General features: G+C 41.7%; 1 protein-coding gene across 1 annotated transcript in view; it reads left to right on the plus strand.

Annotated features, from left to right (window-relative positions):
* The first annotated feature begins 706 nt into the window (after nt 1-706).
* LOC110961637 (cytochrome P450 11B, mitochondrial) overlaps nt 707-24,739 on the plus strand; it is a 28,317-nt gene continuing 4,284 nt past the window's right edge. The window contains 8 exon segments of the mRNA XM_051956523.1: nt 707-1,597; nt 4,485-4,568; nt 7,627-7,800; nt 13,908-14,251; nt 16,014-16,169; nt 17,310-17,506; nt 19,360-19,563; nt 23,103-23,284. Coding sequence (XP_051812483.1) covers nt 1,379-1,597; nt 4,485-4,568; nt 7,627-7,800; nt 13,908-14,251; nt 16,014-16,169; nt 17,310-17,506; nt 19,360-19,563; nt 23,103-23,284 — 1,560 coding nt within the window. The 5' untranslated portion in view covers nt 707-1,378.

Below are 24,739 nucleotides of genomic sequence, written 5' to 3' on the forward strand. Positions count from 1 at the left end.
TTTGTGGTTTTGTCTCGTTAAGGAGCTAAAAATGTTAATTATCAACACTTTTCTGAAACATTTCTTGCAAAAAATGAACATTATCCACATTTTTTCTTGCTTTTATTGGTATTATTATTTTAATTATCTGTGCAGACTGACTTAATTTATGGCCTCATTTAGTGTTAATATGACGTCAGTAAACAGGTGAAATGGAAGCTTGATGAAGCAGTGAACCACTTCCTGCTGCTTCCAAACATCTGACAAGCAGAAGAGCGCCATCTGCTGGCTCTGTGTCAGAACTGCATCTAAGTGGAAACAACTGGAAAAGCCTCAGGACTGCTTTGTCCTGGAATAAATGCTTTAAAAACGGTAAATGTCTGTTTTTATGCGTTTAGCTGTTAATATTCCAGTTTTTGATCCTTTTTTCCAGTAACATCCAGGTTATTGATGGTTTGGTGCATTCATACTCACGTTTTTGACACTTTTGTGTTAATATTTGTGTTTTTATGCAGTTTTGTGTTTTAATATTTTGGGTCTGTGTGTTTTTTGTATTTTTCTGTATTAATATCTGCTTTCTTTCCACTGATGTGCACTAATATCCAGGTTTATTTCTACTTTTATGCCTTAATATTAATTATGTGTTAGTTTATGAGACCATGCCCATTAATAATATTTTTTTGGCATTTTGATGCTTTAATTTCAAGGCTTTTGTGATTCATATTCAGGTTGTTGAACAGTTTGTGTCGTTAACCTGTTTTTCTTTTGCAGTGTTTTTGACATTTTGGTGTTTTCATGTTCAGATTTTTTAGACTTTTGTGGGTTTTGACACTTTAAAGCATCGATCTTCAGGTTTGTGACACATTTGTGTGTTCATGTCCAGTTTTCTGGTGCTTTTGTGTGCTTCTGTTTAGGTTTTCATGCATTTTGGTCCCTTTGTTGCTGTGTTTTTGACGTGCTTTCCCTTCATCGTCCTCCTCGGTGACTTAAGCAGACTAAATGCTCTAAGAGTCTAAAATAAGCGCTGATGTCAGGTCTGTGGATTCACTCAGCTTTAAATCTGCAGCAGCAACACGTGAGTCATCGCTGCTTCACCTGCCCCGGCTAACGAGATTCCCCTCGTTAAGTCCTCTCAGGGCTAATCTGCACGAAGCGTGGAGCAGAAACATCTCCTGCTGCCGGGGTCTCAGCTTTGCTTCTTGTGTTTGAGCTTCATCCTGCAGACAGAAACATGTGGGGCTGAAGCGTCCTTGTCAGGCTTCCTCTGATTCATGTGTTTGTAACCTTTAGTGGACACAAAGCGTCCTTGTCCTTGGCAGCTCTGAGTTATGGCTCACTGAGGCAACATGAGCGAAGGAGAACGCCGTCATCCGTCCAGGAAGTAGCCGCCGCCGTCGTCATGGATACCGTGGTGAGGGTGAAGAAGTCTCTGAGGACGCCCATCAGGAAGCTGAGCAGCTGCGTGTCGGGGGTGAAGGACGGCAAGTCCGCTTCCAAACGGAGGAGCAGCCGGAGTCGGAGAGGAGCCGGAGGACGAGCAGGAACCAGGAAGGTTCCTCAGAGCAGAGATCAGCCGCTGGTCCGGTCCTACCAGGCCGACCTGGACAAGGAGAGGCAAGTAGAGAAAGTCCAGCATCAGGACTCAGAACCCCCCCCCCCCCCCCCCAAAAAGAGAAGAAACGTACATGGATGTTCAACAGTCTGGGGTGAGACAGACAAAAACTAGATTCATGTGCTGGTATCACTGCACAAGAGCTGTTAAAAGTCCAGTAAAATACAGTAAAAACTGTAAAATGTAGTAAAAATACAGTAAAAACAGAGTAAAATGTATTAAAATACAGTAAAAGATTCGGTAAAAATACGGTAACAAACATGGCAAAAATATAGTAAGATATATTTAAAAAACAGTAAAAATCTTCAACAGTTTGGGCTCACCCAGACAATTCCATGTTTTCCTCTTTCATCCATGTGCTAACATAACTACAAGGGTTTTCTAACCATCAATGAGCCTTTCAGCACCATTAGCTAACACAATGTAGCATTAGAACACAGGAGTGATGGTTGCTCTGTACCCCTATGGAGATATTCCATGAAACATTTCCAGCTAGAACAGTCATTTACCACATTAACTATGTAGGAATGCTCAAAAGCTGTGAAAATGGAGTTAAAAGTGCCCCAAATAACCCAAAACCTTTTCAAAATTACCTGAAAATTGTCCAAAATGAGTCAAAAAGTGTCTGAAATGCTTTGAAACCCGTCCAAAATGAGTCAAAAATATGCGTAACAGAGTCTAATTTGCCCAAAATGACCTGAAACGTGCCTAAAATGAGTTTAAATCTGTTTAAAATGCTTTTAAATTTGCATAAATGGACTCAAAATGGCCCTAAATGCCTTGAATTGTTTCCAGAATCAGCTAAATACTGTCTAAGATGCTTTGGAAGAAGAATCCTCCTGATGAACTCAGAATCACCCAGAATGATCCATCATTTGTCCAGAATGTGTTCAACTAGACTGGATTCATTTAATGTTAACATCAGTGGAAAAAAAAGGTTTTATTTCAACAGTAAGGACGTTTCTAACTGTTGAAATAACGCCATATTTATTTAGTCAAAAATGGGTAAATTCTAACAATTTCATGAAAGTATGTTCAGTTTCTGTATCATGACTCATCATATTTTGTTGGATAATTAGATGGATTTTATGTAAAATCTTGTATTTGAGGCTGTTCCAAATATATATGTATATGTTTGTGTGTAGCTGCAGATGAATAGAGGTAAGGGAACTGTTTCTACTATATTTAGGGATGGAGTGATAGTTCAACATTGTACAAACAGAATTTAATCAAATATGACGAGTCAGGATAAAGAACAACTGTGATAAACAACTTATTTAACAGAAAGTGTTCAAATTCACATCATTTCTATCTTATCAATAGTTCATTTGTTTCTATTTATCTGCAGCTACACATATAGATCTTTAATAATACAAATTTAATAAGATTTTACATAAAAGCCACTTAATTATCTAGAAAATATGATGAGTCATGATAAAGAAAAGCAACACATTTAACAAAAAGTTTTCGAATGTCATTTCTGTCACTCAATGATTAAATATCGTAGAAATAGTTCTTGTTTTGTTCATACTTGCTTGTATTTGTCTGCAGCTACACGTGTAGATCTTTAATAATTCAAATTTAATCTGATTTTACATAAAATCTGTCTAATTACCGAGTAAAATATGATGAGTCATGATAAAGAAAGTCAACATATTTAACAAAGTATTAAAATATATGTATTTTTAGCATTTTTTCTGAGGGAAGTTGTACATTTTTTGTTTATTCTTCTATTATTGTTAAATATGTTGTTTATCACAGTCGTTCTTTATCATGACTCATCAAACTTTATTAGATAATTGGATGTATTTTATGTAAAATCTTCTAATAGTTTAGCTGCAGATAATGAAAGATGTTTTCCTCTGAGTTAACCCATAAGAATCTAAAATTTGAACACTTTCTGTTAAATGTGTTGACTTTCTTTATCATGACTCATCATATTTAATTAGATATGACATGGATTTTACACAAACTAATATTAAATTTGTATTATTTAAGGTTATGTTTCAGATGTGTAGCTGCAGAGAAATATAAATAAAGGATCTATTTCTACCAAAGACATTCCATATATTTTCACACTTTTTGTTAAATATGTTGACTTTCTTTATCATGACTCATCATATTTAATTAGATATGACATGGATTTTACACAAACTAATATTAAATTTGTATTATTTAAGGTTATGTTTCAGATGTGTAGCTGCAGAGAAATATAAATAAAGGGTCTATTTCTACCAAAGACATTCCATATATTTTCACACTTTTTGTTAAATATGTTGACTTTCTTTATCATGACTCATCATATTTAATTAAATTCTCTTTGTGAAATCTTAAATCTGTAAAATAAGTTATTTTCAAGCTATATATGACTGGACAGATAAATGAGGAAAAAGTAGATTTTTACCATAAAATGCTGTACAGAAAAATCTGACCGTTCTAATTAATGACATTATTTTATGGAATTAGAGAAAATTCTGTTAATTTTTAGATTTTCTATGATACTATGTTGACTTCCTTCATTAAAACTCGTCGTATTTTATGAGAGTTTTGTGTCGAATCTTAAATCTGTGAAAGAACTTCCTGAAAATGTGACTCACCTTTAAAACTCAGTGTTTTCTTCTCGGTCAATATTCTGATTATTTTAATATTTTTCTTAAATTATGTTGACAGATTCACCCGGACTTCTACCTCTGGCTGTTATTAGATGAAGTAAATGTAAATAAAGGAAAAAAATACAAGATTTTTCTCTGAAATGCTGTGAAGAACCAAAAAACTGGACAGAAATCAACTGATAGATTCAAGTTTTTAGTTTTTATGTGCAGGATCTCAGGTGTGGTTTTAATGTTTATTCTGAGTCTCAGGTGTGTCTTTTACCTGCTGTGTTTGCAGGAAGCTCCGTGAAGCGACGAACGTTCAGAAAAATGCTGAACGAGCCGCCATGAGAGCTCACTTCAGGAGGAAATACCAGCTGTCTGAGGTAAACTAAGTCTAATAACTCAGCTTTTACTGCTGTTTGTCACACTTTAAGATAAGATAAGATAATCCTTTATTGAGCCAGAGAGGGAAAATTTAGGTATTGCAGCAGCACAGGGCAAGTACAAGGATACGAGGGGAGCATATAATAAACAAAACAAAAAGGGGAAACAATAAACTGACCAGTAGCAGCAAACAGTATGAGGTATTCACAATGTGAAAAAGTGTCATCCAGGACAACTGAGCTATGCAGTGCAGTGAGGTAAAGTGACAGTGTGAGGGTAACAAGAGTTAAATACAGTAATCAACAGGAGTTATGTACAGTGATTACAGGGGGGTCAGTGCAGGAGCCTGCTGCAGACGCCAAACGACCTGAGTCTCCTCAGGAAGAACAACCTGCTCTGTCCCTTCCTGAAGAGGGCGTCCGTGTTGTCGGACCAGTCCAGTTTATTGTTGATGTGGACCCCAAGGTACCGATATGAGTCCACCCTCTCCACTTCCTCCCCCTGGATGATGATGGGGGCAGGGGACCTCCTGCTCCTCCGGTAGTCCACATCCACCTCCTTGGTTTTGCTGATGTTGAGCTTCAGGTTGTTGCTGTCACACCACGTGATGAAGCTCTCAATCAGTCCTCTGTACTCCCCCTCGTCATCATCAGTAATGCATCCAACAATGGAGGAGTCATCGGAAAACTTCTGGAGGTGACAGGAACCAGAGCTGAACCGGAAATCAGAGGTGAAGAGGGTGAAGAGGAAGGGTGCCAGGACGGTTCCTTGGGGTACTCCTGTGCTGCTTGTAACCACCTCAGAGATGCAGCCGTACACCCTGACATACTGAGGCCGGCCTGTGAGGTAGTCCAGGATCCAAGCTGTGGTGTCGGGGTGCAGTTGCATCTCCAGCAGCTTCTCCCCCAGGAGGCAGGGCCTGATGGTGTTGAAAGCACTGGAGAGTCAAAGAACATGACTCTCATGGTGCCCACAGGCCTCTCCAGATGTGTCAGGGCCCTGTGGGTGAGGAAGATGATAGCATCCTCCACGCCGATGTGCTGCTGGTATGCAAACTGCAGGGGGTCCAAGAAAGCAGAGAGCAGAGTCCTCAGGTGTTGAAGAACCAGCCTCTCAAAGGTCTTCATGACATGCGACGTCAGTGCCACAGGTCTGTAGTCATTGAGAGCGCTGGGACGTCCTTTCTTAGGTACGGGACGATGCAGGAGGTCTTCCACAGGTTGGACACCTTCATCAACCTCAGGGAGAGGTTAAAGAGGTGCTGAAAGACTCCAGCAAGCTGCCTGGCACATGCTCTGAGGACCCTGGGGCTGATGTTGTCCGGCCCACTGGCTTTGTTTAGCAGAGTTTGGAGAGCTCCCTCTGTACCTGGCTGTATGTGAATGTGAGGCAGGGAGAGAGGGAGGGGGAAGGGTGCTGGGTGATGTCAGTGTCCAAGGCGAGTGGGTGGAGGGGTGGGGGTGAACTGTCTGTAGGAGCCTAACCTTAACCGTTTATTTCCTGTTCAGAGAGAAACGTCTCAGAAAAACGCTGCTTTTCTTTATTTAGTGAACAAACCTGCAGTCGGCCTCAGATTCTCTCCTTCCTGCTGTTTTTTTTTCTCGTTTTTTTTTTTTTTTTTGTCGTTTCTGGTCTTTTTTTCTCTTGTTCTGTGTCTTGTTTTGGCTGTTTTCAGACAGTTTAGTCTCTTTGTGTTCAGAATGTGTCTCGTTTTTGCTGCTTTCTGTCTCACTTGTCGTGTTATTTGGAGACACTTTGGGTGGTTTTCTCTCCTCATCCTGTAGATGTTCTTCTCTATGGATCATTTCAACCAGTGGTTCCCACCTGACCCTCTCAGATTTTGTTAGGTTTTTACATACATTTAGTACATTATATATGATGGGAAAATCCAAAATGTGAATGCTTTATTGTCATTAGTTTCAAAGTTATGGCCATTTGAAGTAGGTAGGGGGTACCCTATTATTGCAGCCAAAATTAAGATTGAAATTTTCGACCATTTTCAGACTTCTATAACTTCTGAACAACAAAAGATAGAGATCTGACATTTTCAGAATCATTTCACAGTGACCTATAGTCCTCAGAAATGTGAAAATATTTACTTTATATTTATAATTGCATGTTACAGAGAATGACAAAGTTGTGATTTTATCCATCAGGAACTTCTAAACGGCTACATTTGGCCACCCATTACACAAAAACTAATCATCATATCCATTAGAGATTTTATGTGGTATCATGTGGCTATCTAAGGATTGGATCTGTATAAAATGAAAGTGCTATGGTATGTAATGCATGAAATATGAACAGCTAAAGATCACAAATATCTGTCCGACCTTCGGACAGAATAATTATTAATAATTATTTATTAAATAGTCGACGTAGAAACACGGTTTAGGTTTTCTGTTAAGTTCATTAGGAGCAGAAACTCAGCTTAAGATCTGTAAGAGCAGAAAAATCTTTCCAGAAAATGTGTTTTTACGTAATAAATGTAATAATTAAATGTATTCGTTTCATTTGAAAAAGATATTTAATGTGTGATAAGAAATGGCTCATAAAAGTTTTCAGCTTTTTTATCACAAAAACGAATATTTTTACATGAAATGAAGCTAAAAACTCTTTCTGAGCCTCTGTTGTTTATCACACATTCTATTTTTCATTAAATATGCTTTTTTCAAATGGCAGAAAACACATTTATTACAATAAATGTAGTAAATGATGTGATTTTAGGTAATAAATGTAGTAAATGATGTGTTTTTAAGATGATAAATGTAGTAAATGATGTGTTTTTAGGTAATAAATGTAGTAAATGATGTGTTTTTAGGTCATAAATGTAGTAAATGATGTGTTTTTAGGTCATAACGTGTTTCTGCAGGTCTGACTGTGTTCTTGTATTAAATTCTAATATTTTTCTTTTCATCCTGTTGAAGGTTTTCCTCTTTTTGCTGCTTTCAGTTGATTTATGCTGCATGTTGATGAAACGAGGCTTCATTTCTCTTCATAGATCCTTGTTTTCCATCACGGTCACTCTTTTTTTTCTTCTTTTTCTCCTCCTGACAGAACTCCAAGGACAGGAACCACCTGAGGTCTGTGGGAGGGAAGGTGTCGCTGCCTGGAGATCTTTCCAGGATCATTCATGCTGACGGCTCCAAGGACGACGGCTTCGACCTGCTGGCCGCCTTCAGAGGCCTCGGCTTCGGGACGCCGACGGCCGGACGGAGCTGTAAGGTCATGTGACCCAGCAGAAATCCTCTGATTGGTCGGTGGATGGACAGCAGCAGATGAACTCAGAGACGCTGTCAGACTCTTAGTTTGTGTTTAGTTTCCTGCTGGAAGAAGAAGAAAATGATCAGATATTAAAAGAAACTACACTGTAAAAAAAGAGTTGTTTTTACAGTAAAACTGCGGCAGCTGTGTTCACCAGAACGCTCCCATGAAGTCACAGTAAAACCTTTTCTACGTTTACGGTAAAGAAGTGTGTTGTTTGTTGATTTTAGGGTTAATAAACGGTTTGATCAGCTAACGGCTCCTTGTTATAATTCTATCATTATAATTGTGTTACTATAATTGTATTATTATTATAACTGGTGTTTTTCTGCGGCCGGTTTACTGGTGAAGCTCTGAACCATCGAGTCAAACTGGTTTCACTAAACATCATGAACAACCGGAAGTTTGTTAATAAAAATAAATTCAGTTTCATCCACATTCAGCCTCAGTTTATCATTTATTTGTAGACACTCTGTGAACTTCCAGATCAGAGTGTCTACAAAGGAACACAACATTTAGTCACCTGGACCTGAACCATGGAGGATTTACTGTAAAAAAGACAAAAAATAACAACAAAAATAAGACAAAATATTACAAAAATGAGACACAAAATGACTCAAGAACAATCTAGTATTTTACTTTCTGATCCAAACAACCTGTCATGGTCTAGAAATGATTCTAAATTTATAGTTTTACTAATTTACAATCTGCAGTTAATGTCTTCTCTGTAATTTTTACACTTTGAGGGCCGGATTGGACCCTCTGGAGGACCGCTTTTGGACCACGGGCCTCATGTTGGACACTCTGGTCTAAATAATTAATGACGGTTCTAAATGTGAGGTCTGGAACCAGGAGGAACCTCAGGGTTTCATATTTAAGTCCCGTTCAGTCTCGTGGATGGATTTAGTCCAACATTGTCCCAAAACATGGATTAAAAACGCGCAACTAAAAATTACTAAAACATTAAAAATCTTGTATCAAACAAAGGAATTTTTAAAAAGGAGGGAAAAAAACAATCTGCAGGGAGCGACTAATCCTGAAAACGACTATTTTCTCAAGGAGGTTTTCAAAGAATTGCTTTCTTTATTAAGATTCAGCCTTTAACCCTCCTGTTGTCCTCGTTTATGGCACAAAAAATATCGTTTCCTTGTCTGAAAAAAAATTCAGCAAAAAAAAAATCCCCAGATTTCTGAAAATTTCTAAAACCTTCAGGAAGAAAATTCCAATAATTCCTTAAAAGTTTCCCTTAAAAGTTTTATTTTAAAAATCCTCCAAATTTGGTAAGAAAAATCTTGTAAATCAACTAAAATCCAGTGAATTTCTCAGGATTTTGGTTGATTTTTATGTGAATGTTCTTAAGAAAATATTAGAAGTTTCACTGATTTATATGGAATCACTTTAGATATTTTTAGGATTTTTTTGGAAGATTTTTACTCATTTAAAAAAAAATATTTACAAGAATTTTTTTGCCACATTTGGAGGATTTTTTTAAAATAAAACTTTTGAGTTAAACTTTTAAGGAATTATTGGAATTTTCTTCCTGAAGGTTTTGGAAATATTCAGAAATTTGGGGAATTTTTTTGCTGAATTTTTGTATTTTTTTCAGACGAGGAAACAACATTTTTGGTGCCGTAAACGAGGACAACAACAGAAGCGCTCATCAAAGCCGGCTGGAGTGTGCATGTCAGTTAAAGAAAGTCCTTTTTTCTTTTCTTCCAGTCTCAGTCAGACAGTCTGTGGAGAATTGTTAAAAAAGGAAGAGGAGAAAAGGTGGTTGATCAGGAGGACAGGTGTTCAGTGAGGAGGACCAGTCAGTTCATCAGCCTCCTCCACCTCAAACACTGATCCAGGGTTTAGATCTGCCTCCTGCAGCGGGAACACAGAGAGACAAAGAGAAGCCAGGAGCAGTGACGCCTCATCAATCTGTGGTACCAGTAAGAGAGGTTTGGGAGGGATTCATGACGGAACGCTGCCACAGCTTTGGATCATGGTATTTTTACTTCTTTTTTGGTGAGTAGTTGTAGGTTTTAAATGAGACTGTTACTGAGTTTCAAAGAAAATAATCAATGAACCCTATAAATACACCAAATTGTATCTTCAAACACCTCTAGTAGGCTCAGGATGGACAGACTGACCCCAACCTGTGGCTGCTGTTGTTCAGGCTGTTGTTGTTCAGGCTGTTGTTGTTCAGGCTGTTGTTGTTCAGGCTGCTGTTGTTCAGGCTGTTGTTGTTCAGGCTGCTGTTGTTCAGGCTGCTGTTGTTCAGGCTGCTGTTGTTCAGGCTGTTGTTGTTCAGGCTGCTGTTGTTCAGGCTGTTGTTGTTCAGGCTGTTGTTGTTCAGGCTGCTGTTGTTCAGGCTGTTGTTGTTCAGGCTGTTGTTGTTCAGGCTGCTGTTGTTCAGGCTGCTGTTGTTCAGGCTGTTGTTGTTCAGGCTGCTGTTGTTCAGGCTGCTGTTGTTCAGGCTGCTGTTGTTCAGGCTGTTGTTGTTCAGGCTGTTGTTGTTCAGGCTGTTGCTGTTGTTCAGGCTGTTGTTGTTCAGGCTGTTGCTGTTGTTCAGGCTGTTGTTGTTCAGGCTGTTGCTGTTGTTCAGGCTGTTGTTGTTCAGGCTGTTGTTCAGGCTGTTGTTGTTGTTCAGGCTGTTGTTGTTCAGGCTGTTGTTGTTCAGGCTGCTGTTGTTCAGGCTGTTGTTGTTCAGGCTGTTGTTGTTCAGGCTGCTGTTGTTCAGGCTGTTGTTGTTCAGGCTGCTGTTGTTCAGGCTGTTGTTGTTCAGGCTGTTGTTGTTCAGGGTGCTGTTGTTCAGGCTGTTGTTGTTCAGGCTGTTGTTGTTGTTCAGGCTGTTGTTGTTCAGGCTGCTGTTGTTCAGGCTGTTGTTGTTCAGGCTGCTGTTGTTCAGGCTGCTGTTGTTCAGGCTGTTGTTGTTCAGGCTGCTGTTGTTCAGGCTGTTGTTGTTCAGGCTGCTGTTGTTCAGGCTGTTGTTGTTCAGGCTGTTGTTGTTCAGGCTGTTGTTGTTCAGGCTGTTGTTGTTCAGGCTGTTGCTGTTGTTCAGGCTGTTGTTGTTCAGGCTGTTGCTGTTGTTCAGGCTGTTGTTGTTCAGGCTGTTGTTGTTCAGGCTGTTGTTGTTGTTCAGGCTGTTGTTGTTCAGGCTGTTGTTGTTCAGGCTGCTGTTGTTCAGGCTGTTGTTGTTCAGGCTGTTGCTGTTGTTCAGGCTGTTGTTGTTCAGGCTGTTGTTGTTGTTCAGGCTGTTGTTGTTCAGGCTGCTGTTGTTCAGGCTGTTGTTGTTCAGGCTGCTGTTGTTCAGGCTGCTGTTGTTCAGGCTGCTGTTGTTCAGGCTGTTGTTGTTCAGGCTGCTGTTGTTCAGGCTGTTGTTGTTCAGGCTGCTGTTGTTCAGGCTGTTGTTGTTCAGGCTGTTGTTGTTCAGGCTGTTGTTGTTCAGGCTGTTGTTGTTCAGGCTGTTGCTGTTGTTCAGGCTGTTGTTGTTCAGGCTGTTGCTGTTGTTCAGGCTGTTGTTGTTCAGGCTGTTGTTGTTCAGGCTGTTGTTGTTGTTCAGGCTGTTGTTGTTCAGGCTGTTGTTGTTCAGGCTGCTGTTGTTCAGGCTGTTGTTGTTCAGGCTGTTGCTGTTGTTCAGGCTGTTGTTGTTCAGGCTGTTGTTGTTGTTCAGGCTGTTGTTGTTCAGGCTGCTGTTGTTCAGGCTGCTGTTGTTCAGGCTGCTGTTGTTCAGGCTGCTGTTGTTCAGGCTGTTGTTGTTCAGGCTGCTGTTGTTCAGGCTGTTGTTGTTCAGGCTGCTGTTGTTCAGGCTGTTGTTGTTCAGGCTGTTGTTGTTCAGGCTGTTGCTGTTGTTCAGGCTGTTGTTGTTCAGGCTGTTGTTGTTCAGGCTGTTGTTGTTGTTCAGGCTGTTGTTGTTCAGGCTGTTGTTGTTCAGGCTGCTGTTGTTCAGGCTGTTGTTGTTCAGGCTGCTGTTGTTCAGGCTGCTGTTGTTCAGGCTGCTGTTCAGGCTGTTGTTGTTCAGGCTGTTGTTGTTCAGGCTGTTGCTGTTGTTCAGGCTGTTGTTGTTCAGGCTGTTGCTGTTGTTCAGGCTGTTGTTGTTCAGGCTGTTGTTGTTCAGGCTGTTGTTGTTCAGGCTGTTGTTCAGGCTGTTGTTGTTCAGGCTGTTGCTGTTGTTCAGGCTGTTGTTGTTCAGGCTGCTGTTGTTCAGGCTGTTGTTGTTCAGGCTGTTGTTGTTCAGGCTGCTGTTGTTCAGGCTGTTGTTGTTGTTCAGGCTGTTGTTGTTGTTCAGGCTGCTGTTGTTCAGGCTGTTGTTGTTGTTCAGGCTGTTGTTGTTCAGGCTGTTGTTGTTCAGGCTGTTGTTCAGGCTGCTGTTGTTCAGGCTGTTGTTGTTCAGGCTGTTGTTCAGGCTGCTGTTGTTCAGGCTGTTGTTGTTGTTCAGGCTGCTGTTGTTCAGGCTGTTGTTGTTGTTCAGGCTGTTGTTGTTGTTCAGGCTGCTGTTGTTCAGGCTGTTGTTCAGGCTGTTGTTGTTCAGGCTGTTGTTGTTCAGGCTGTTGTTGTTGTTCAGGCTGTTGTTGTTCAGGCTGTTGTGCGGAAAACTTTTCAGAATGGTTTAAACCAGGAGTGTCCAACATGAGGCGCGTGGTCCAAAAGTGGTCCTCCAGAGGGTCCAATCCGGTCCTCAAAGTGTAAAAATTACAGAGAAGACATTAACTGCAGATTGGCTGTACAGTGGATAGTGGTTAGCACTTTCACCTTGCAGCAAGAAGATCCCCGGTTCAAATCCCGGCCTGGGATCTTTCTGCATGGAGTTTGCATGTTCTCCCTGTGCATGCGTGGGTTTTCTCCGGGTACTCCGGCTTCCTCCCACAGTCCAAAAACATGCTGAGGTTAATTGGTTACTCTAAATTGTCCGTAGGTGTGAATGTGAGTGTGATTGTGTGTCTGTATATGTAGCCCTGTGACAGACTGGTGACCTGTCCAGGGTGTCCCCTGCCTTCACCCGAGTCAGCTGGGATAGACTCCAGCACCCCCCATGACCCTAGTGAGGATAAAGCGGTGGATAGAGGATGGATGGACATTACCTGCAGATTGTAAATTAGTAAAACTATAAATTTAAAATCATTTCTAGACCATTTGGATCAGAAAGTAAAATGCTAGATTGCTCTTTGTTCTTTTGTGTCTCATTTTGTAATACTTTATCTTGTTTTTGTTCGCTTTTTTTGTCTTTTTATGCCTGACTTTCGTTGTTTGTCTCACTTTTGTCATTTTGTGTTTTTTCTGTCATGCTTGTATTGTTCATCTCATTTTTTCTCATTTTGTTTCTCACTTTTGTCCTTTTGTGTCTCATTTTTGTAATGTTTGTCTTGTTTTTTTTAATTGAAATAAAGCACTATGATTCAGTTCCAGACGGCTGAATGTTCTGTGCCTTTGCAGACACTCTGTGATCTGGAAGTTCAGACATAAAGTTGTTGGAATTCATTCCTCTGAAGAAACTTCAGGTTTCTCATAATGTTTTGTAAAAAGATAATTCCTTAAATGTGAACATTTTCAGAATGCACTTTATGCACTAAATCAAAGGAAAAATATGGAGTTGTTACTTAAAGGTTATTATGCTGTGGTTTTACTGGTTTTACTGGTTTTACTGGTCCTCTCCACTGGAGATGAACCTGAACCAGAATGAGTTTGACTCTCCTGGTTTAGACTATTACGTACTTTTCAGAATAATTGAGAATAGCTCCAGTGTGGATGGTTCTGCTGTTGAGCTGTGGCTGCTCAGGTTTAGTTTATTGTGTAGGAGAGTTTAACAACTAACTGAACTCTAGAGTGATTTTAAGAATAATGGGAGACGGGAATACAAACCCACAGTCCAGTGGCTCAGAGGCAGAAGATCATCCTGTCGAGCTATAGAGGCCTTACGGATTTACATTGTATGGAAGACGGGTTACTGGATGGATTCAGTCCACCAGAACCCCCAGACAACCTTTCGGAGCCTCCAGTCTGCTGATAAAGTCTGGGCTGGTGTTTTTCTGGCCTCTCTGTGTTGAGTTTCTCTTGACCTCCGGCCCTCAGAACCATAAATCCTGACCTGCTATCTGGAGTCCCGCAGAGATAAAGAACATCCAAGGCTGAGGCTGCAGGAGGGAACTCGTCAGTCCTGGACCAGGCAGCAGCAGCTCCGGACCATGAGGAGAATCCCAGCCTGCAGATCCGTGGCATTAGGAGTAAAACGGGGTTTTTGTGTTGCTGCCACCGTGGAGGACGGCAAAGTTAAGGTTGGAGATGTTGGGAAGGGCCGGGTGAGGAGCTTCCAGGAGATCCCTCACACCGGACGCAGCAGCTGGGTCAACCTGCTCCGGTTCTGGAAGGAGGACCGCTTCAGGCAGCTCCACAAACACATGGAGAGAACCTTCAGTGCCCTGGGCCCCATCTACAGGTAACCTACCTGACCATCTAACCATCTATAGGTAACATCTAACTATCTACAGGTAACATCTAACCATCTAACCATTGATAAGTAGCCATCTAACCATCTATAGGTAGCCATCTAACCATCTATAGGTAATCATCTAACTATCTATAGGTAACCATCTAACCGTCTATAGGTAACATCTAACCATCTATAGATAATCATCTAACCATCTACAGGTAGCCATCTAACCATCTATCTATAGGTAACCATCTAACCACCTACAGGTAGCCATCTAACCATCTATAGGTAACATCTAACTATCTATAGGTAATCATCTATAGGTAACATCTAATCATCTATAGGTAACATCTAACCATCTATAGGTAACATCTAACCATCTATAGGTAACATCTAACTATCTATAGGTAACATCTAACCATCTATAGGTAACATCTAACTATCTATAGGTAACATCTAACCATCTATAGGTAACATCTAACTATCTATAGGTAACCATCTAACCGTCTATAGGTAACATCTAACCATCTATAGATAATCATCTAACCATCTACAGGTAGCCATCTAACCATCTATCTATAGGTAACCATCTAACCACCTACAGGTAGCCATCTAACCATCTATAGGTAACATCTAACTATCTATAGGTAATCATCTATAGGTAACATCTAATCATCTATAGGTAACATCTAACCATCTATAGGTAACATCTAACCATCTATAGGTAACATCTAACTATCTATAGGTAACATCTAACCATCTATAGGTAACATCTAACTATCTATAGGTAACATCTAACCATCTATAGGTAACATCTAACTATCTATAGGTAACATCTAACCATCTATAGGTAACATCTAACTATCTATAGGTAACATCTAGCTATCTATAGGTAACATCTAACCATCTATAGGTAAACATCTATAGGTAACATCTAACTATCTATAGGTAACATCTAACCATCTATAGGTAACATCTAACTATCTATAGGTAAACATCTATAGGTAACATCTAACTATCTATAGGTAACATCTAACTATCTATAGGTAACATCTAACCATCTATAGGTAACATCTAACCATCTATAGGTAACATCTAACCATCTATAGGTAACATCTAACCATCTATAGGTAACATCTAACTATCTATAGGTAAACATCTATAGGTAACATCTAACTATCTATAGGTAACATCTAACTATCTATAGGTAACATCTAACCATCTATAGGTAACATCTAACTATCTATAGGTAACATCTAACCATCTATAGGTAACATCTAACTATCTATAGGTAACATCTAACTATCTATAGGTAACATCTAACTATCTATAGGTAACATCTAACTATCTATAGGTAACATCTAACCATCTATAGGTAACATCTAACCATCTATAGGTAACATCTAACTATCTATAGGTAAACATCTATAGGTAACATCTAACTATCTATAGGTAACATCTAACTATCTATAGGTAACATCTAACCATCTATAGGTAACATCTAACTATCTATAGGTAACATCTAACCATCTATAGGTAACATCTAACTATCTATAGGTAATCATCTAACCGTCTATAGGTAACATCTAACCATCTACAGGTAACCGTCTAACCATCTACAGGTAACCTCTAACCATCTACAGATAACATCTAACCATCTACAAATAACCTCTAACCATCTACAGGAACCACCAGGTCTTCAGCTCCTCCTCCTGCCTATTTCCTGCTCTCTAACAGCTGAGCTTTGTGGTTCTTTGTGGTTCTGCAGGGAGAATGTGGGAACCCTGAGCAGCGTCAACATCCTGCTGCCGGCCGACGTGGCCGAGCTCTTCCAGTCTGAAGGTCTCCATCCTAGAAGGATGTTGCTGCAGCCGTGGGCCACGCACCGTGAGATCCGCCAGCACAGCAAGGGAGTCTTCCTCAAGTAGGTAACACACCAAAACATGGGAAAAAAAACACGCCAAAACACGGAAAAAACATGGAAGTCTTCCTCAAGTAGGTAACACATCATGATGCTTCTAAAAAACAACCAGGGACAATCATCAACAATCCGGCAACCAGGGACGCAGAAAACCTGAGTTAGAATGGTGGATGCTCTAATGTTCAAATGCTGCAAATTAGATCTGGACTAGAGTTCACCACAAGATGGGAAGCATGGTGGTGGCAGTATCATTATGTGAAGCATGGTGGAGGCAGTATCATTATTTAAAGCATGGTGGTGGCAGTATCATGACGTGAAGCACGGTGGTGGCAGTATCATGACGTGAAGCACGGTGGAGGCAGCATCATGATGTGAAGCACGGTGGTGGCAGCATCATGATGTGAAGCACGGTGGAGGTAGCATCATGATGTGAAGCACGGTGGAGGCAGCATCATGATGTGAAGCACGGTGGTGGCAGCATCATGATGTGAAGCACGGTGGAGGTAGCATCATGATGTGAAGCACGGTGGAGGCAGCATCATGATGTGAAGCACGGTGGTGGCAGCATCATGATGTGAAGCACGGTGGAGGCAGCATCATGATGTGAAGCACGGTGGTGGCAGCATCATGACGTGAAGCACGGTGGTGGCAGTATCATGACGTGAAGCACGGTGGAGGCAGCATCATGATGTGAAGCACGGTGGTGGCAGCATCATGATGTGAAGCACGGTGGAGGCAGCATCATGATGTGAAGCACGGTGGAGGCAGCATCATGATGTGAAGCACGGTGGTGGCAGCATCATGATGTGAAGCACGGTGGAGGTAGCATCATGATGTGAAGCACGGTGGTGGCAGCATCATGATGTGAAGCACGGTGGTGGCAGCATCATGATGTGAAGCACGGTGGAGGCAGCATCATGATGTGAAGCACGGTGGTGGCAGCATCATGACGTGAAGCACGGTGGTGGCAGTATCATGATGTGAAGCACGGTGGAGGCAGCATCATGATGTGAAGCACGGTGGTGGCAGCATCATGATGTGAAGCACGGTGGTGGCAGCATCATGGTAGTCTGGTTAATCAGAATCTGTGTTTTTTCTCAGAGACATCTTCTCTGATAGATAAATATTTAATCGTCTCCATAGAAACGGGGAGGAGTGGCGGTCCGACCGCCTGCAGCTCAATAAGGAGGTGATGATGAGCGGCGCCGTGCAGCGTTTCCTGCCGCTGCTGGACGAGGTGGCGAGGGATTTCTGCCGGATGCTGCAGGTCCGGGTGGAGAAGGAGGGGCGGAGCCTCACCATGGATCCCAGTCCGGACCTGTTCAGGTTCGCTCTGGAAGGTCGGACATGATTCTCTTTTCTCTGTTTGCATCTAAACATTCACACACGTGTGTTTTCTGTGGAGCGAGAAGAAGGCAGCAGTCAGGTCTGTTTGATCCAGATGAACTCTGATTCAGCTTCCATCAGATCTTCTGTCTGACGATTACACAACCTGCAGACACAAACCCAGAAAGCTTCCCTCAGTGCTGCTCCTGCTGCTGATTCTAAAATGTTCACACCTGAAGGAGGTCCAGGAGAGCAGACGCCTTTAAGAACAGCAGCAGAGTGAAGCTGAGGATGTGAGTCTGAGCAGAACATCTGGAGATGAACGGAGAGAAACTCAGCTCCAGACGAAGCTGAGGAGCTCATAGAAGATCACTCTGTAAAACAATATCTGACATTTAACTGAATATTTCCTTTGATTTTACACATTATTTACATGTTTATATAGTAAAATTACAATATTAAACTGTACATTTGTTTGAAATTTATTTTAATTTCACAAATAGTTCCTTTTTATTGAACTGATGAAGCAGCAGCTTCATCACTAAATATAGAATTTTTAAGATACAAAAATATTAATAAAATCACAAAAACATACGCTGAATTCAATGACTAATGTAAAACACTCTGGAAATGTAACTGTAAAATTGACATTTTTAAAAATGTTATTTTTTTTCATGTAAGAATGTTTAAAAGTAGAAAAATTAATTTGTAGCTTTTAAATAAGTTTTTCTCTGTGGTTAAATTTTTCTGCATTTTTAATATCCATGAAAATATTTAAAAAATGACAAATAAAATCCCATTATATATGACTACTTAACCATAAGTGTGTAAAAGTATTGAAATAAAATACTAAAAAACAATGGAAATGTATAAATGTAAATGAATAAATAAATAACAATAATGAAAAGAAAAACTGACATTTTTAAAAGTTAATAGCATTTTTTTCATTTCAGACTGATTTAAAAGGTTTTTTTTTTTACAGATTTGATGCAAGTTCTATATTTTTCTCTGTGTTTTTTTAAAATATATGAAAAAAATCAATTAAATTACTCTAAATTTGGTTTCAAATGTATAATGATCTCTAAATAACCACAGCATTGCCGAAAAAAAGTTTTAAAAAATGGTTTAATGTGCATATATTTTATGTTTTTGAAAAACATGACAATGTCAGTGAAGTCCTGAAAACACTCTGTGGATTTACTGTCTGATGTAAAATATCTGTAAAAACCTGTAAAAGTGTCATTATTAAAGAAGCAGATGTTTTCTTTCAACACTGAAAGACGGTTCAAATATGTCCACAAAACTGTCCTAAATTCATAAAATACTTCCTTTAGATGAATCGGGTAAATTCACATGGAACACCGTGAATATATTAATACAGAAATAAAACACCAATAACCCATAACTGTGCTTAAGTATTAAATTACTTTTTTCCTTTTCAAGTTTTTTAATACACAAAAATATCAATAAAATAAAAAAAACATGCATGAATTTAATGACTAAAGTAAAATGGAAAAGTAAAAAACAGTAAAACTGGCATTTAAAAATGGAATTACATGTTGTCATATAAGACTGTTTAAAAAGGAAGATTTAAAGTAAGTTTTTCTTTATATTTTCATTTTTTCTGTATTTTTATATGTATGAAAACATTAATAAAACACACATATATATGTGTACATATGAATAAATATATATGTTTATATTTTTTTTCATGTCATGCACACAAGCATGTCCAGCCCCCATGGCTTTACCAGACATCAGTATATCAGCAACACGTTAAAAACACGTTATTGTTGTGCTGCTGAACATGTTGCTTCTATCTGAGGCTCCTCTGAAGCAGAACTCTGGTTTTTCCTGTGACCTGCAGCCAGCTGTCATGTGATCTACGGAGAACGAATCGGTCTTTTCTCCTCGTCTCCTTCCCTGGAGTCCCAGAAGTTCATCTGGGCGGTGGAGCGAATGCTGGCCACCACCCCTCCTCTGCTCTACCTGCCCCCCCGGCTGCTGCTCCGCCTCAGCGCCCCCCTGTGGACGCAACACGCCACCGCCTGGGACCACATCTTCAGCCATGGTGGGCAACCCTCAGAGACTGGATTATAAAGATTATTATTATTGTTATTATTATTATTATTATTATCATCATCATCATTATTATTATTATTATCATTATTGTCATTGTTATTATTACTATTATTAGTATTATTGTTGTTATTATTATCATCCTCATTATTATGATACAGACTGGTAGAAACCAGCTCCCAAAGCTGCGAAAGTCTGTTCAGTAAAAAAAAACCTTCTTTAACTGCAGATTTTATAGTTTTGTTCAGTCACAGGTAAAGCACTGATTTACACGTTAAACCTTAAAGAAATGTTCACATGAAAACATTCTAAATGCTCATTAATTTTTCTGCAGTGTTTGACTATAAAACTGTTTTTGCTGTATTTCAGTCAGAAAATATTTGACAGTAGTTGAATATATATGTAAATATTAAAGATGAAACCAAAACACTGAATCATGTCCCTAAAAAATTTTTTTTCTGTATTTAAATCAGTAATAAAAAAAGCTACAGAGAAAATACTGATATCAAGAATTAAAAAATGATCAATAATTTTCTGTAATTTTAAACAAATATTTCATCCATCCATCCATTTTCCTCCGCTTATCCGGGGCCGGGTCGCGGAGGCAGCAGGCGAAGCAGGTCGTTCCAGACGTCCCTCCCCCCAGCAACGCTTTCCAGCTCTTCCTGGGGGATCCCGAGGCATTCCCAGGCCAGAGGAGATATATAATCCCTCTAGCGAGTTCTGGGTCTGCCCCGGGGTCTCCTCCCAGACGGACGTGCTCGGAAAACCTCCAGAGGAAGTCTCCCTGGAGGATCTGAATCAGATGGCCAAACCACCTCAACTGGCTCCTTTTGATGCGAAGGATCAGCGGCTCTACTCTACTCTGACTTAGTGCCGTGTATGCGGACACAGCTCTCACTTTGGTCGTACAGGGACCGAATGGCCTGTAACAATGAGCCTCGGACCCCATACTCCCACAGTGCCCCCCACAAAGCCCCTCGGGGGTCATAGGCCTTCTCCAGATCCACAAAACACATGTAGACTGGCAGGTCATACGCCCATGACCCCCTCAGCAGCTCCGCAAGGGTAAAGAGCTGGTCCGCTGTTCCACGACCGGGACGGAATTCGCATTGCTCCTCCTGAACCCGAGGTTCGACTATCGGTCGGATCCTCCCTTCCAGCACCCTAGAGTAAACTTTCCCGGTGAGGCTGAGAAGTGTGATACCACGGTAGTTGGCACACACTCTCCCCCCTTTTTGAAAACAGGGACTACCACCCCGGTCTGCCACTCCCCAGGTACTGTACCCGATGCCCACGCGACATTGTATAGACGTGTCAACCAAGCCAGTCCAACAATGTCCAGAGCCTTCAGCATCTCAGGGCGAATCTCGTCCACACCTGGCGCCTTGCCACCGAGGAGCTTCTTAACTACCTCGGCGACCTCTGCCACGGATATGGATGCAGATACCCCCGAGTCTTCAGGCTCTGCCTCCTCCATAGAGGACGTGTTTACCGGGTACCCCTTCCTGAGGCGTCGAACGGTTTGCCAGAACTTCCCCAAGGCCGACCGAAAGTCCTTCTCCATGGCCTCCCCGAACTCCTCCCACACCCGAGTTTTAGCACCACCAGGTGGTGATCAGTTGACAGCTCTGCACCTCTCTTCACCCGAGTGGCCAAAACATACGGCCGCAGGTCTGATGATACGACTACAAAAGTCGATCATCGACCTTTGGCCTAATGTGCTCTGGTACCAAGTACACTTATGAGCAACCTTTTGCTCGAACATGGTGTTTGTTATGGACAATCTATGACTAGCACAGAAGTCCAATAACAAAACACCACTCGGGTTCAGATCGGGCAGGCCGTTCCTCCCAATCACTCCCCTCCAGGTTTCTCCATCTTTGCCCACGTGAGCGTTGAAGTCTCCCAGGAGAACTATGGAATCCCCGGGCGGTACCCCTTCCAGGACACCACCCAGAGACACCAAGAAGGCTGAATACTCTGAACTGCTGTTCGGCGCTTAAGCACAGACAACAGTCAGAGTTTTCCCCTCTGCAACACAAAGTCGCAGAGAGGCGACCCTCTCGTTCTACAGGGAGAACTCCAACAAAGCGGCGCTCAGCCGGGGGCTTGTGAGTATCCCCACACCCGCCCGGCGCCTCTCACCCTGGGCAACTCCGGAGTAGGAGAGAGTCCAACCCCTGTCCAGGATTCTGGTTCCCGAACCCTTGCTGTGCGTGGAGGTGAGCCCAACTATATCTAGCCAGTATCGCTCCACCTCCCGCACCAGCTCAGGTTCCTTCCCCGCCAGTGAGGTGACGTTCCACGTCCCCAGAGCTAGTCTATGCCACCAGGGGGTGGCACGGCCAGGCACCCGCTCCTGCCTACTGCCCGGTGGGCATAGCACCCGACCCTGACTTCCTGCCCTGTAGGTGGTGGGCCCACTGGGCGGTGGCCCCGTGTTACTTTTTCGGGCTGTGCCTGACCGAGCCCCATGGGACCCCAAGGCTCGGTCACCAAACGCCCTTGTACGAGCTCCCCCCCAGGTCTGGCTCCAGGGGAAGGCCCCGGTTTCCCTATCCCGGGAGAGGTAGTGGCTTTGCCATTTTTCGTTGTCATCAAGGTCTTCTGAAATGATCATGATCTAAATATTACAGGTAATGTAAAAAAATAAAGTATTCATTTCCATGCTAGCTGTAAAAACAAATTTAAAAAGGCCAAAAACTGCCTAATGTCTATAAATAATGTTCTATTTTACATTGTTTTTTCCTGTATTTAAATGAGCTCTAAGAAAACAAACAATCAGTTTCAAGTAATTTCCGTCAATTTTCCATCCACTGCAAACTGAAATGCCCCCAAAATAAAACTTTAAAGCACTGAAGACAGAAGAATTCAGAATAATAAGACCTGCCAGGAACAAACATAGCTTTTGACAAATGATGTACTGAAACTGAAGCCGAGTTTTATTTGAAAATGTGACGAAAATTACAAAAAAATATCCAAAAATACTGGAAATGTGTCCTAAATTACTAAGAATTGTAAAAGAGAAAACAAATGTCTAAAAATATTTCCAAAACCACTCACAATTTACCGAAAATGATTTGAAACATGTCCCGAATGAGTCAGAATTGTCCAAAATAAGTTGGAACATGTCCTGAATTACTCAGAAAATGTCCCAAATGGTTTGAAACCTGTCCAAAATTACTTGAAAACATGTCTACAATGACTAAAAATTATCCAAAATAGCTGGAAACACATCCTAAATTACTAAGAATTGTAAAAATAAATAAATAAATAAAAGTCCAAAATGTCTTGAAACCTGTCCAAATTTACCTGAAAACATACTCTAAACATTCCTCTATTTGCTTTCCTTTCCCTTCCTTCATATTTCTGGTTATTGACTTGTTTTTACGCCTCTCTCATTGGTTTGTTGTCTAATCTTGTGTGAGAATGTCAGATATCACCGAGCTGCTGTGGAACACTGAGAGAACAGTGACCTGTCTCTGAACAACCAGAATAAACGGTGCCGCTGTTTTTATTCTCCTTCAGCCGAGGCCCGGATCCAGAGGGGCTACCAGCACCTGGAGTCCTCCCAGGGTCGGGGCTCTGTTCCTGGGGCGGCTGGAGGCCGGTACCCCGGGGTCCTGGGGCAGCTGATGGAGAAAGGGCAGCTCTCTCTGGACCTGATCAAAGCCAACATCACCGAGCTGATGGCCGGAGGCGTGGACACGGTCAGTGCCGTAATATGAACCGGTAGATAGGCCACGCCCCTCTGAGCAGCGTGCCTTCGGAGACGCTAAGCTAGTGGAGGCAAAGTTTCAGTGTTTTCCATTGATGTGTACGGGGCGAAAACTAAAACAAGAAGAATGCCGGCTCATTGCGCTCCATACAATTAGAAACTACGTCGGACAAGACAAGAAAACTTGGAATAACTTTTCATAGGTAAGAATAGTTTTTGCCTTGTTTTTCATTATTACATCTTCTTGAGAGCTTCCAGTCTATGAGAGCTAACTAGTTAGCCGCTAGCAAAAAAACACGAACACGAGCTAACAGCTGGACAACCAAATACCAGACGATTAATAGTAGCTGTAGTATAGCTGTACAAGCAGTAGTAGTAATACTAAAAGTACACGCAGCAGTAGTATAAATAGCTGTTAGAGTGGTAGAAGTAGTATCAGCATGTGTACTAGTATTACAAGTTGTAGTAGCAGTGACAGTATCAGCAGCAGTGAGAGACGCCGAGATCCCAAAATGGCTTTTGGCCGACCACTAGGTGGCAGTGACGTATGGCAGAGCGGTTCTGTCATACGTCATTCAGCAGTGGTTTATGGCGGACTCAGGACTGGTTTATGGCAAAACTGTGTGACCGGTGGTTTACTGCCAGAGGGAGCAGCCGGCATGCCAGCTGTTTTGCCGAGCAGCCAATTCACTTTAAAGCAGTGTTAATTCCCGACATGTTTGTTTTTTTTGTTCTTTATTAACAACACGGCCCGTGACTTTACTCATCGGCGGTCATAAGTGTACAGACGTCAGTGTGAGAAACATAAAAATACAATAAACCTAAATCGCACTGCAGTGAATCCAAGCACATTGCATGACAGCATTTTGTGAGTAGCCTCAACAACGATCAGCTGTGCTGTCAATAAAGAACAAAAAAACACACGTCGGGAATGAACACTGTGTTATGAGAGTGTGTGGCTCCCTTATGAGAGACGGAGAGAGAGCAGCGTGTGTGTGTGTGTGTGTGTGTGTGTGTGTGCGTGAGGGGGGGGGGGGCGAGATGTCTGAGCGTCCCTGAATGTAGCGTGAGAGACGACAGTCGGTTCGACTGAGAAGAAGTGTGTAGTTGCTGGGTTGGCGGTACTGTGCGGTTCAGCCATCTTTGATAGACAATAAAGGCTGCAGTGTTCTTCGATACGGACGGGCTCCTGTGTCTTTGCCTTCTGTTGCTGCTGAGAAAGTGAAGGGGGTTAACCCCGAAGTAACACCAATAACTTCGGCCCTGTAGAACTGTCCTCTCCTGCGCGTCCTGACCACGGTCGGAGGCCTGAACAGGAAGGGTTAACAACTGCCTTAAAGTGAATTGGCTGCTCGGCAAAACAGCTGGCATGCCGGCTGCTCCCTCTGGCAGTAAACCACCGGTCACACAGTTTTGCCATAAACCAGTCCTGAGTCCGCCATAAACC

This window comes from Acanthochromis polyacanthus, chromosome 12 (genome assembly GCF_021347895.1).
Source record: "Acanthochromis polyacanthus isolate Apoly-LR-REF ecotype Palm Island chromosome 12, KAUST_Apoly_ChrSc, whole genome shotgun sequence".
Lineage (NCBI taxonomy): Eukaryota > Metazoa > Chordata > Actinopteri > Pomacentridae > Acanthochromis > Acanthochromis polyacanthus.